A 14,735-nucleotide genomic window follows, 5' to 3' on the forward strand; every position below is an offset into this window, starting at 1 on the left:
GTAAATCAGCTGTTGATGATGTTCAAGCCTGAACACATTGCCATTACTTCAGAGAGTTCTATTTGTATAATTTTGAAAAATAAACATCAACTATATTTTGTAGCCTTCCAGTACCTGAAGGGAGCATACAAACAGGAGAGGAATCAACTTTTTAAAAGGGTAGATAATGGCAGGACAAGGGGGAAAGGATAAAAGCTAAAGGAGGGAAAGTTTAGATTAGATACTAGGGGGAAGTTTTTTACAGAGAGAGTGGTAAGGTGTGGAACAGGCTGTCCAGAGAGGTGGTCGATGCCCCGTCCCTGGAGGTGTTCAAGGCCAGCTTGGAAGGAGCCCAGGCAACCTTGTGTAGCCTGGAGGTTGGTGGCCCTGCCTATGGCAGGGGGCTTGGAACTCTATGATCCCTTCCAACCCAAACCATTCTATCATATGATTCTATGAAAAGTCAATTAAAAAAGACTTTTCACTAGAAAAGTTTTCACTAGAAAACTGAGGTTAAGAATTAAGACTCCCTTTTGTGGCTTCTCTGTATTCAACATCCTTTCGCAAATTATTCCAACATTTCAATCATTTCAGACATAAAATTTCAAAATATCATAGCCAAAGTACAGCACGTGACCTTGAGAAAACATGCAATATATGTTTTTACACACAGCACATCACTGACACAGAGCTATTGTATTACTCAGGGAGAACGAGGAGTACCAGGTGCTCCTGGTGAACCAGGCTACCCAGGCATCCCTGGTACCCAGGGTGTAAAGGTAAGTATTTTTTCCAGTTTTACATTAACTGCATCTGTTGTTACAAGTGCTTTCCTTTTAAGTAATCATTATTAAAGGAAATCCTTTTTCTAAATCATTATTATTAGAGAATAGTTGGTATATTTTAGAAGGCACATTCTTTAGACAATCACAGAATCACAGAACAATCATTTTACATGTCGAGAAATTACTGGTTTTCTTGGACAAATTGTTAACCTAAAATGCTACAACATAGGTATTAATGAAATATGCATTATGAATTATAGTACATAATGGTATGATTCACAATTCTGTGTTTACCTAATCTTTGACTAATCCCATCTTATAGCAAGTGCTACATCTTAAAATTCTTTTGCCATAAGAACTGGAGCAGTTACCCCTAGGCAGTTGGAACAGATTCATTTCAGTTATTCTTAGCCTTCAAGAGTTATCTGATCTAACAAAGCTGTCCAGGTTCTCTCCATACTTAGTTGAGAGAGCCTGAGTTCCTTGGAGAGTCATTAATTCACATCTCTACACCTGTCTTTGATGGTAGCTGAAGACTAGACAGTTAAGTAAATTAAATGTTGAAATTTTAGATGGCAAAAGTTAGGTTAGATGGATCCTACTTCTATTGTGCTGGTTGAAAATTATTTCTTCTTTTAGATGAACCTGTGTTTGCTCTGGTATATGGGGTTCTCATAAAGATCATGGTTTCAGGATCTCACCATCTCTTGGTGGAGCCTAACATCTATCAAACGCTGCTATAGACATAGTTGTGATGAAATTCTTCATTGCTGAAGAATTGTTTTGAGAACTTATCTAGATAGTTATCTTTATTTTTAAAATGCAGGTATGGAGAATTTTCTGACGGTCACGTGTCTTTAAGGAGTCCCAGATTTGTAAGGTTATAGGCAATATTGTTCTTTAGTATGTTTTGAAACTCAAGCACACAGCTTTTTGCATCACTTAAAGCTGTAATTAACATTACATTAAAAGCTTTCCTAGGCATTTTTCTTCTATAAAATGACAGCATTCTATTAAACATACCATGGGTGGTTGAAACCTCTTGGTTTTGTCTCAACCAGCAAGGCAGAACTTTTTGTTTGACTGGAAGCTGGAAAGCCCCTTGTTTTAAAATAGTGACTTTTTTTTATCTCACTATAACTCACAGAACTTGCTGGAGTGTGAACTGAGTCCCCTGATGATAAATCAGCTATGTTTTGTCTATAGAATTGGATTTAAGAACCTGAAAATTAAAACTAATTGAAAACCATTAGTCTTCATGCCCTATGGGTAACTATAAAGAATTTATCAGAGTTCTGTTTTCTAGATGATGGTTTTTTTCAGGTTGGCACCTTCTATGTAACTTAACCAAGAAACAGAGAATAATTGAGAATTTATACTTTATATATGATATAAGGCAAATTTATGTGAAGGAAACACTGCATGTTTATTTGAAACATCTGGAGAAAAAATATTCACTGCCATCTTCAATACCATGATCTGAGGAGAATTTCAGGGTTGGACACCTGTCTGGTCTCATGGTTTGATAGTGGTTGAAGTCAAAATAGTTCCATTGCTATAAATCAATTAATTCTATTTGTAACTAAAGCTTTGACTTGTATAAATTATTATTTTAGACTAAATTGATCTTAAGATTACTTTATTCTGGATACTTCTAAAGCAGTAATTTGTGCATCCTGAAAAGTAAATATTTTATTGTTTTGCAAAATAATGAGTACTGCGATTGCTTTCGTTATTTTTATGGGGAAACATGAAAAAGAAAATTTTGTTCCATTGAGTTTCTTTATTGCCATATATGAACATAAAGCTCATTTTATTGTTAGATTGTTTCTTTGGAGCACTAAAAGTTATCAGATGTCTTGTAACTTGTTTCCATAGGGCCTAGTTTCCTATAAATAACAAGCTTTACCTGCAACTATTCAAACTAGATATTTAGTCAAACAACGAGTTCTAAAGGCTAAATATGCTTCTGCATTTACTATCAGTCCAAATTTAATCTTTAAATGTAAAATATAAATTCAAAATTTTAATATTAGTTTAAAATTAAATTAGGACAAATTAATAAAATAAAAAATATATTTAAATGGATTTTGAATTTGAAAAGGTGTTTGGGTAGTATAGCTGACATTTCTAGGAATGTTTTGTGGTATATACTGGAGTCTCAACTAAGGCTAAGGTTCTTCCATTACATATGCAAATTACAGATTTCAGAATGAACAAGAAAAATCAAAGGAAGCTCAGGGGAGACGTTAGATAGAAATAAACAGTAAAAAAAATAATGCAACTATGAGAAGACCACCTGTTGAAATATGAAGCCCTTCATATAAAGGAATTACAGAAATAGGGTTGAATTGGGTACTTCATTGTGGAAAGGTTGGAGAGTAATGAAAGAGTAAGCTAGAAGGGTGGTGTTATAGTTAATTTTTTATGAAAATCCCATGCAGAGGGATTCTACACTTCAGCTTCTGTTCCAGAAGGGCCCACGTTTCCTATATGTCCAGTGTCATATATGCCAGCCATGGATGAATGTCTTAGGTATGCCAAAGTATTTCAAATGTCAGTAGTCACATACGAAGAAGCCTTAGGTTGCCTAAGAACCTTAAATCCCTATGCTTAGACAGTTGAAACAAGTTCCTGGTCGATGGAGGCTAAAGAATGATCCAAATTTAGATGATGTTATCTCACCTAAATGAGATGATGTTCCATTTTCTGAGACAAGATGTAGAAAAATTAGTCTTCTGACCAGTTTTGAAACAATGATTTCCAGAGTCCAAATTTCAAACTGGGGAAGCTTTTGCAAAAGTCATTAATACTTTTATATGAAGATGCAAGTAAGAATATATATTGCTGGTTGACTGGAGTTCCAAATCAAAAGTATGACAAACTTGAATTATTCAGGAAAAAAAGTGCAATTTGGGCATCTGACAGTAAAAGTGAAGCTTTTCAGCTATAGCTTCTTTTAAAAATTGAAACCAAACCAAATATTTTCCATTTAAATACAATACAACCAAATACAGCTGGCATAATTACCCTCTTATGTTCTGGGATATTTGGGAAAATATTGTCCATGGCCAAAATCTCCTCCTTACTACTGTTTAGGATTTAACTAAACAGTCTGTTCAAAAAAAAACCCAAACAAACAACTAAACACACATATGTTTGGCTCTTACAAGAAAACTGGTAAAACAGATCCAAAAAACTTCATTCAGATTCTGTTCTTTATTAAATACAGCCTTGTACACCGCCCCCCCCCCCCCCCCCCCATAGATCTGTCTTTTGTTTCATGACTTGCTATGTCCTCCGCCCAACATTTTGATTTATGTCTATTTAAACAGAGACACATTGATTTAAGAGGTCACAGTTCGGGCAGAAGCCATCTCCCATAACTTGTAGGTTTCTTTTTCAGTCAATGAAGAGAGATAGGCATGTGCTGTGAGTACATGGTCTATACCTCTGTCAGTAGTTGGCATGAATTGTTTTCAGGGGCTGCGTGTTTCTCTCCAGTGTCAATTAGATTGTGTTCCGACAACTTGATAAACCTAGATACTTGTCTTTTAAATACCATTTGCACCACCTGATTGCCAGTCACCTCACTGATGTTTATTTACAGTTAATATTTCAATGCAAGTCAAAAGGAGAGGGTGGAAGTTGAAGTTAATCCTTACACAGTTTTGACTAAATTTAAATACAATTTTTTTTCTGATTTTTTTTCCCCTTTGGTTTGTCATGTATGACTTCTGCATTCAATGGGTTTATAGTAAGTGTTGCAGAAATTATTTATCCTCTATTCTCTGTGGATGAAGGTAAGTGTGCTTAATGGTTAGCATTCACATGAAATTTAGCCTGTCAGAAATACTGCTCCCCTCCCTGCCCACATCCTCTCCACTCCCATAACATGAGTGGAAAAAAACCTGCTGGATTTGCCACCTCATTATGATGTATCTTTTTAATTTTAGCTTGGTATATAAGTATTCAATTTTCTTTTACTGGTCTTTCTCTGACAGATTGCCTTAGTATAACTTTCTGTATTTTTCTCCGTGTTTGTGTACATGGGGATAAAGTGATTTGTTTTCATTCAATATAAATACATGCTATTAGATGCTTCTCTTGTATTTACTGTGTTAAGTGAAAAAACAGACTACATGTCTTTGAGGTGAATCATGTTACAGTGGAGGCTTTTCTAATATTTTACAGGGGGACAAAGGAAACCAAGGTGAAAGTGGTATACAGGTACATCAACTTTGTTTCTAGTGACATAATCTGGCAACACTATTGTACAAGTCTTAGGTATTAATTCAGGAGCTTTGTTTATGGTTAATCTGCACAGAAGATTTGCTTGAAGAATAGTGGCAGTGAGCTCTAACCCTTTTTAAAGGAATACTGCCCAGTATGCCCAGTATGAATTTCCAGCTGAGGGTCTGGGGCTGAGCAGGCTATTGACATTTGGGGCAAGGATGTGGGCTCGGGAAGCCCAAGGGGGCTGAGATGTGACCCAGCTCTGTCTCTGAATAGGTTTTGTTCCTGCCTGCTTCAGGCACGCTACCTACTATGCTGTATCAAGTGGGATTTTCCTCCCTGTTATCTAAATATCATGGAAATACCTACAAGGAAAAGGAGAATATTGCGTCACTACTCAGACCCTAACTTCACTCCTCTTGTGTTCAGAGTGAAATTGAATCCTTCTGCACAGTTTCTGCTCTGAACTCTTGAAGATTAACTTTTGAGATTTATTTGGTCAGGTTTAGGATGAGATTTTAGGTTTTATCTCTTCATGTTATTTTTGGTAGTTTAATTATATCTCCCAGATAAATGTATATTTAAGGAAAATTTGCTTCTTTTCTGAAGGGACTGAAAGGAGAAAAAGGAAGACAAGGAAATCCAGGCTTACAGGTACTGTTAAAAGTTCAAGAAAGCCATGATTCATATTTGTGTTTTAGGATTACTTCTATCAGCGTGGATAGTTCTTAGCATCAGGTGAAATACATTTCTGTATAAACATTTACATGGTTATATAAATGACCTCTTAAAAACCCGTAGTAATTTTAAAATAGCAAATATAAGACACATGGAGAAAACGGAGCTATGCTTTTCTTAGCTGTGTGCAGTGTGAGGACAGAGGAAATGGACACAAGTTGAAAAACAGGAAATCCCAATTTGATGTAAAGGGAAAAGCATTTTGATTTGAGAGCGGTCAAACACTAGAGCGGAGTTCTCACAGAGATTGGGGCAAAACCTGCCCGCACAGGGTGTTGAGCAGCTGGATCTAGCTGGATCTGTGCTGAAAAGGAAGTTGAACACGGGGCGTCCCTTCCAATCCACACATTTCTGTGATTCTGAGGTATTGTTTGATTTTGAGAAACATTCTAGAGGTACATTTTTCTGCATTATTGTATGAAATCTATAAATCTATTAGATCTATTAAATCTAAAATTATGGGAAATTTTCATTGAACAATTAAACAATTGTAAATAATATAAAATACAGATAGCCGCATGAAGTAAATTTTGTGTAAGGGATATGAGTGACACTTGAGATACTAAGATTTTACATGTACCATGCTGTTCCTTCATGTAGTTCATTACCTCCTAGACTATACTGGGAGTCGTTAATGACATCTTCTGTGCTCATAAATTACAGATGTTTCCTGTTTCAGCTGCAAATCTGTGAGATGCAGTTGTTTCTCTTTCACTCTGAGCCAACGTATCCTGGTTTTGTCATAGTTGGCTATCGTGTTATACCACAGAAAATAACTGTTAGTATTTATAAATACTTGTTAACTACATAATCTATGTCGCGTCTAAACAGAGAAGTATTTGTTAGAGGTACGGGTCTTGAGACTAGACTTGGAAGGAAGTCACAGTTGCTTTTTTCGGAATTACGACATCGATACAGCTGCCTGTCTAGCCAGAAGGAGCTGATTCCAGTGGAGCTTGGGCAGGAGATCTAGATTGTATGCTAGCCTAGTTTTATCACTCTCAGGGGTGTGAGGGTTTACAGGAGTCCGGTAGAAAGGCTGAGGAGGCATTGTTGAAAGCAAATAGTTTAAACTAAAATGCTGATCATTTGTTTTAACAAAATGGAATGTCCTACTCTAATATTTTACAGGTTATACTTTCTGATTTTTCTTTTTGCAAATAATGGAAAAAAATTTCATGTATTTATTATTTTAATGATAAAGTAAAAGAAGCTGATAGTGAAAGAAAACATTTTTTTTCCAGATAGAGTGATGCAACCTAATTGCTGTTGCTTGCTTTTTTTCTTTTTTTTTCCTTTTCGGGTGGGTTTTTTTTGGTTTCTTTTAGGAAGCTGAGAAAATAATATGGGCTTGGTCAAAAATTGTATCCCATGCTTATCTAGTTTGGTCAAAAACCAAAACATCAGTCATTCAGATACTTCCTAGACAGCACTAGGTTCTTCCAAGGTTTCTTGAGCCTCCAGGGCTTCTCAAGAACGCTGTACATGTTCCCTTGTCCGTAAGAGTGTGTCAGGAAAGTGAAAAAGCCTGTCCTGAATTGCCATCTTACCATGGAACTTAATGATCAATTGAACCATTTGGCAGAAATGACAACAAAATAATTTGCCAACATGCAAAATCTGGTTTATGAACCAAGTTTGTATTTTAAAGGCTCTGAAACAGATTTTTGTCTAGTAAGACAATATTAATGCAGTAGAATCAGGGGTTTCCTTTTGCTAGAACAAAAGAAATATTAATTTTGTCTTTTGTAGTGAATAAAGTTTTGTCTATATGTCTGTATTACATCTATTTTTATAATATGTATTATATATTCCCAACTTATCCTTTTGTTATATATTAAAGGTACAAAATATTAATTCACCATGATATACATTTTTTGTCCTTATATGCATCCTTTTGTACAAATACCAATCACAGAATCTTAAAAAATGACATTTGTTATTAATTATTGAAAACAAAGGACAAAACTGTTACTTTTTGATTCAAAGTAATTTGGCTCAATTTGCCTTTTTAACTTCTTTTTTCATATTAATTCCTAAAGGGAATAGAAGGACTGAGTGGAGAACAAGGAGAGGTAAGTACTTTGTAATGACAGATATAATAGTACAAAATTATTCCATTTATTTCTGCAAATTATGTGATCTGTAATGTGTATTTACAGCCTTATTTCTGTACTCACATCTCTAAGCAACATAACAGGCATGAATTGAGAAATATCAGAGGAAGCAGTATTTAAAAGACAGGTGGTTATTTATATATTTCATTAAATAAAAGATTAAAAAAATAATTAAAGCTAAGCGTATACTTTAGAGAATTAAACAAACAACTAAAAAAACTACCCTGTGGAGCTGTTTGAAGCAATCTGTGATTCTGTAAGCAACTTATTAAAGACAATGATATAAAGGTTCTAAGTTAATTGAAAAATAGAAATATATTCATAAAAGAATACAGAGTACTTGATTGAAGTAATACATATTGTACAGCAGCAATCAATAACAGCTGGGCAAGATACAAAAAGAAGATCCTTCTTGTATGCCTCCACTCTTACTGGCAGTCAGTTAGGAGTATTTACCTGATGATCTCTCTAGGTCCCTTCCAACCCCTACAATTCTGTGATTCTGTGATGTTAAGACCATTGCATTTAATGCCAATTTTGAATCTGCCTATTTATTATTGAACTGTGCTGTTAGAGTGTACTTTCCACTTCCATAAGTCAATTGCAAGGAATTCCACAGCTAAACTATTTGTCTTGTGTGTTTTAACTTTCACCAGTGATTTCTTTATGTGCCTTTATTTAAAAGCTAATGGAAGAAAATGTAGCAAAGCCTTTACAAAGATTTTTTTTTTAAAGAATTCTGTCCTTGGCTAAGGAAATACAGAGCAGAATTCTTTTTCTCTAAGTTTATACAGGAATAACCAACACAAGAAGGACATGAAACTGTTGGAATGGGAACAGAGGAGAGCCACAAAGATGATTAGAGGCCTAATAATCTCTTATGAGATGATCTCTTAATCATCTTCTCCTATGAACACAGGCTGAGAGAGTTAGGGTTTTTCAGCCTGGAGAAGAGAAGGCTCTGGGGAGATCTTACAGCAGTACATCAGTACATCAGGGGCCTACAGGAAAGCTGGGGAGGGACTTTTTAGAAGGGCATGTAGTGATAGGATGAGGGGGAATGGTTTTACATTAGAAGGGGATAGATTTACATTAGATATTAGGAAGAAGTTCTTCACTATGAGAATGTTTAGACACAGGTTGCCCAGGGAGGTGGTAGATGCCCCCTCCATGGAGGTGTTCAAGGCCAGGTTGGATGAGGCCTTGGGCAGCCTGGTCCCTGCCCATGGCAGGGGGGTTGGAACTTGATGGTCTTTGAGGTCCCTTTCAACCCAAACCATTCTATGATTCTATTAGTCAACTCAGGCTTAAACTTGAGGGGCATAAGAAGAAGCCTGCTTGCACTGCTCTTGGTCCATCAGAAACAGCATTTATTGTTCTCCAGGACTTTTTTCCAAGTCCAATCTTTTCCTTTTTTTTTCTTGTGTTTGGCCAATGTAGATATATTTATGGCTAAACCTTTTAATCTTTGTGTTGCTTGTTGTTTCAAATTTGACATTTAAAAGATTTAACTTTGTTAGATCTTTGTTAGATTTTTAAAAATTTATTCCAATATTTAGTGAAATCAGGGTACACATTGTTCTATTAATATAATTCTCCGCCTCCATTTAGAGGTTTCTTTGTTCAACCTGTTTTCATTAAAGCATTGTTACATAGCAATAACTGGACATACTTATTGGTATCTCAATTTTCATAATTAAACAATTTTATGCATTTAAACATAAATTGCCCTATATGCTGCTGTGGTTCTATGAAATACTTAAAATTAGGACTTTGGCTTATAGTTGCTCTGCTAAATCATCGCCAAAATTAATAAAAGATTCCTTGTATACTATTAAACTAGCCTCTTTAAGTACTGTAAGTCATGATAGTAATATATTTAGTCTAAAAAATACTTTAAATAGAATTCTTACTGTATGCTAAGACATAATGATATCATTGTGTTTACTTACCAGACCCATAAAAATAGTTTATTTTCTATTTTTATGAAACATGTTGTCTTTTTTCAGACTCTGACTCCTCAAATAGAAAGTGAAGAGTTCTCATTTCCTTGTTTTAATTTTCTTAACCAGTAGCAAGGGTCAACAAAGCAGGCCACACGTGGGATATGGCTGAGCATTACAAGATGTACTGCAGAAAATGTTCCGTCAGCAGATTCAGTTGTTTTTTGGCAAGTTCTGCAGGCCGTTGTGCTCATCCTTCCAATGTTTGGTCTTGGTGTTTTTGTGCTGGCATCTTGTCTGTAATGTTTTTCTACAATAGATGCCATTTCCCCAATATTTCACTGGTTCTTAATGCTCTCTTTAATATTAAATCTAAATAAATCACCTTACAAGTCAGATGTCATTTATGTAAACATAGTTCATAGGTGTTAAAGTAATTGAAATGAAAACAAATAACTTACAGCTAGGATAACAGTGTGATTTTCAGATCCCAGCACATATAGCTTCTTTTACAGCCACAGGCTGTATAAGTATGCACCATGTGTTTATCTCTGTGCCTTGCTGACGCTGTTAAATGGACACCCCCCCATTTATAATTATGTAATAGACATGAACAAGTATAAATCTACATGGTGTAGATTTATATACTATCAATTCACTATGACTACAACACTCAAGTTGACAGTATCAAGAGAATAAAATACAGTTGCAGCCTTGGAAGAAGTCAGTTCTCAGTGGGAAGAGAGTATGCACTGCTGTTCAATCCATGCATTTTACTGGTGGACTGTCTTTCCAGCAGTACTCTTAAACACTTGACTGACATCTGTCACAATTTTTCTCATTTCTCTGTTTTTTTTTTTTAAGAAGAAAAACTCCTGCCTTATTTTGGTGGCTCTCTTTGCATAAAACCGAGTGATCCAGTCCTGAATTTGAAGCTCACCACCCTGTAATAATTCATGTGGCATTGTTACACATTCAAACCAAGCCAGGAAGCTTTGGATTTTTCTGATGTAAAGAATTTTGATAAATACCATATAGAATGATACTTAATATAAGTACCATAATTTAAAATTCAGTGTAAGTCAGTCTGTACTTAACTAAGTTTGTATGCCTGCGTGCTTCTTAAATTTTCATTATCTGCTCCAATAAGTTTTGTCATACATAGTAATCCTGCTGCCTTGTTTCCATAATTCCATCTAGGGTAGTTACAAAGGGTGAAAGAAAATTTTAAAGAGACTGTAACATTGTGCAGAAGTTGTGTAAAAATGGAAGAAAAAACTCATCAGGGAGGAAGCATAGTATACTAACTTTAATCTTGGGCAAGTACCAAATTACATTGTACTGATATTTTGTTGGCTGCAGCACAGGGAAAGAGTTCCACATGAACTATTGCAGTAGGTAATTCCATACATAGAAGAACCATTGCTTTGATGAAGACATATCAAATTATTTTCCAGTATTATTTTAATCTTTTCCAGTGAAGCAAATGGACTATGGTTGTTATCAATCATGTGGATAGTAAATTGTCAGGAAAAAAAACCTACCAAAAAACCCTACCAAAAATCCACCTAACTGAAATCAGACTAATTTTTTCCTTTGTTTTCTACATTACAGACATAGGGTAAAAGTCTTCTTTATTATTGTTTATGAAAAACTGTAGTGATGCCAGAATTTTGCTTCAAAGTAAAGTTAAAAAAATATAAGGACAACTTACTTCTAGTTATTGTATTTAAAGAATCAGAACACTTCAGTATTTTTTAGTGAAATAGATTTCATCAGTATGAAGTTAATGTTCTGTCACAATTTATATTCATTTTATTTTCTTAGGATATGTTTACTTGGTTTTATCTGGCTTTCAAATGGTCAGTGGAAATGCAATTGGCTTTTCATTTTTCATTCCAGAAAGGTGAGAAAGGAGATCCAGGCATTCGAGGCATCAATGGGCAAAAAGGAGAATCTGGTATCCAGGGTTTGGTTGGACCTCCTGGTCTCAGAGGTCAGCCAGGAGACAGAGGACCCCCAGGACCACCTGGATCCGATGGAAAACCTGTATGTATAAGACCTGAAACTTGTCAGGTTGGATACTTTAACCACCTCCCCCTTCCCCCCCCCTCCCAAAGAAAAGCCAAACCACCATGCTCTCTGGTTTTTCAATCTTTCTCTATTCAATCCAGGCACGAGAATTTTCAGAAGAGTTTATTCGACAGGTCTGTTCAGATGTACTGAGAAGTAAGTTTGAAATCCTTTTTATTGTTCTTTCCTTTTTTAAAGTGCTAAAGCAGTTTCCTGATAATTATAAAGAAGCTTCTTAGATAGCAGGATTCGTATTGCTGCTTTATCACTTTTTTCCTATGGGTTTACTACACGTATCATATTCTCTAACAAGAGATTGTATTAGTGGATAGGGGGCAATATTTTTATATTTTAGTCTTACAACACACTAAACAATCTTTTGTTTGAATTCTCCCAGCCCAGTTGCCTGTCATCCTCCAGAGTGGAAGGTTACAAAACTGTAACCACTGTCAACCCCAAAGTGCTTCCCCGGGACTTCCAGGACCACCAGGTCCAAGAGGCCCTGAAGGCCCAAGAGGGTTTCCTGGTTTACCAGGGAATGATGGAATTCCGGGGCTGACAGGCATCCCGGGTCGTCCTGGGGCTCGTGGGACTAGAGGTACTGTGTGCATGTGTCATGGTGCTAATGGCCTTTTGTTTTCTGCTTAGGGTTTTGAAGGGAATGAGTGCAGGGTAGAGTAAGAGAAGGACTGGGTTTGCATCAGGAGGTGTAACTGAGGACGTGGTACAATGTCAGAGTTTTAGTGCTCACAAGGAATACATGTCAGAAAAAGAGAAAATACAGGAACACAAGATCGCTACTGTTCAGCTTTACTATTTCAGAGTCCTTAGTCCCATTTAAATGTTTTTAACTGTGTTTAGATAATATTTTTTTAAGATTAGATATGCTTAGACCTGGATTTCAGTGTATTTTCCTGTTTTCTGGTTTATTATTTTCCAGACTGCTTTGTTTCTGATATTTTAAAGGACAGTATTCACTGGCTGTTTTCTGCTTACTATTTGCTGTCAGCCGAGTTTTTGACATTTCCAGGGTTTCTCTCTTTTTTTATTTTTTTTTTTTCCTTTTTCTCTCATAAAGCCTTCCTTTAAGCTTTTCATAACATTCTGATTTCTTTTTAGGCAAGCTAAGTTTTTTGCTTTCATGTAACTCTCCCATCCAAGCATTTCAGTTGATTTCCGTGGTGCATTTCCAGACTTTTTAAGTATACATATATAGTCTGGGACTGGACTGAGAAACTGAGTGAAGCCCATAATTTCATAACAGGTCCCAGCAGAAACAAATCGTGTTTCCTATAGCATCAAAATAATCAGGAAAGGTGTATGAAATACAGCTAACTAGTAAGGTGCCAAGGCTAGGTGGACAAATGTTTGGTAAATACACACACACAGTGACCTAGCACATCAAATTTATTTTGAGCGTAATGTTGATTTGTTTGTAATGCTTTTATAGTTTCATCTCCAATAGGAGAATTTACGGTTTTCATCTGGAGCTGGTTTTTATTCAATATGTGTTATCAAATGTTGACTTCCTTATTCATTGGATGAAAATATTCTTACTGTGTTTGCTCATTCACAGGAATGCCAGGGAAAAATGGTGCAAAAGGCAATCAAGGAATTGGGGTTCCTGGTATCCAAGGTCCCCCTGGACCTCCAGGTAAGGAGGTTCAGCTGTGCAGATTTGCTGCATGCTAATAATTTTGTTTTAAGAAGTCATTTAGAAAAGATGTATTTTCAAATTTGATATAATTTTGAAAAACATAGTTTTTGCACCTCTTAATTGCCATATGTGGTTTATGGCTAATGCCTGTCTCTTGCATGACTTTGAAATTGTCATAAAATACATAATTTAATAAAACACAGGCCTTGTAGAGATTGGTGTTGAATATTTGTTTCTTGATAGATGGCTATTAATTTAGCTATTACCTGAAAACTAGGCTGGTATATAATCATGTGACTTGTAGGCATTGCTTAGGGAAGGAAAATGTTCTTCCTAACAGTAGTGTATTCATGTAAATGCAAAGTTTAGCATCTGTCAGAGATATTAGGGCCTGATCCAAAGCCAGAGAAATGGACAGAGATCAGAGGACTCTGATTCACACCACAGTGACTCCATATTATGTAATAAAGTATAACAGTGTACTAAAGTAGATTTTTGTATTTCCTTTTAAAAGCTATGTTATCTAAAGTGTTTTTCACATGCTTTGAAAAAATGTTAATAAGATATCATATTGGTTTTATAAAACATATATGAAGTTTGTGACAAGAAGCACGTTCTTCAGAAAGAGAAGTTTTCTTTACCTGCAATACTTCACCAAAAAGTGGTAGGGTTGTGTGCCCATACCTGCTCTTGTTTTCATTTTAATAAAAATACTCTCTAATACATTTGTTTATTGCATGTGTGTTGTGTTGTTAAGGTCCTGAAGGTCCCCCAGGTATGAGTAAAGAAGGACGTCCTGGAGAACGTGGACAGCCTGGTAAAGATGGAGATCGTGGCAGTCCGGGAATGCCAGGACCAGTTGGACCCCCTGGAATTTGTGACCCATCACTATGTTTTAGTGTAATTGTGGGGAGAGATCCATTTAGAAAGGGACCAAATTATTAATTTGTGATGTAATAATTTAGAGGAATAGGTATGGTGCTTGTTTTTTTATGGTCTTTAAAGTCTCAGGAAGGTGACCAGCAATAATTCCATATGCAAGAGCAAAAGTACCTCTGACATTATAAACATTACAAATAATGATCCCAAAGGTTGTAAGTTCATTTAGAAAAGAAACTCCAATCTTTTTTTTTATAACTGGCATTGATTGAGTCTCAAGTGTTTTTAAAAAAACATCCATTTGTATAGGAATAAAATTAACTATAAT

At 35.7% G+C, this 14,735-nt stretch overlaps 1 protein-coding gene across 1 annotated transcript in view; it reads left to right on the plus strand.

Moving 5' to 3' along the window:
* COL21A1 (collagen type XXI alpha 1 chain) overlaps positions 1-14,473 on the plus strand; it is a gene marked incomplete at both ends in the record, with an annotated part of 75,732 nt that extends 61,259 nt beyond the window's left edge. Inside the window, 9 exons of the mRNA XM_084261866.1 lie at positions 687-758; positions 4,959-4,994; positions 5,610-5,654; positions 7,781-7,813; positions 11,701-11,847; positions 11,973-12,027; positions 12,269-12,469; positions 13,448-13,525; positions 14,286-14,473. Of these exons, the coding sequence (XP_084117992.1) occupies positions 687-758; positions 4,959-4,994; positions 5,610-5,654; positions 7,781-7,813; positions 11,701-11,847; positions 11,973-12,027; positions 12,269-12,469; positions 13,448-13,525; positions 14,286-14,473 (855 nt within the window). The remainder of the gene's footprint in view (positions 1-686; positions 759-4,958; positions 4,995-5,609; positions 5,655-7,780; positions 7,814-11,700; positions 11,848-11,972; positions 12,028-12,268; positions 12,470-13,447; positions 13,526-14,285) is intronic.
* Positions 14,474-14,735: the final 262 nt, after the last annotated feature.

This window comes from Gallinula chloropus (assembly GCF_964237585.1).
Source record: "Gallinula chloropus genome assembly, chromosome: 3".
In the NCBI taxonomy this organism is placed as follows: Eukaryota; Metazoa; Chordata; class Aves; order Gruiformes; family Rallidae; genus Gallinula; species Gallinula chloropus.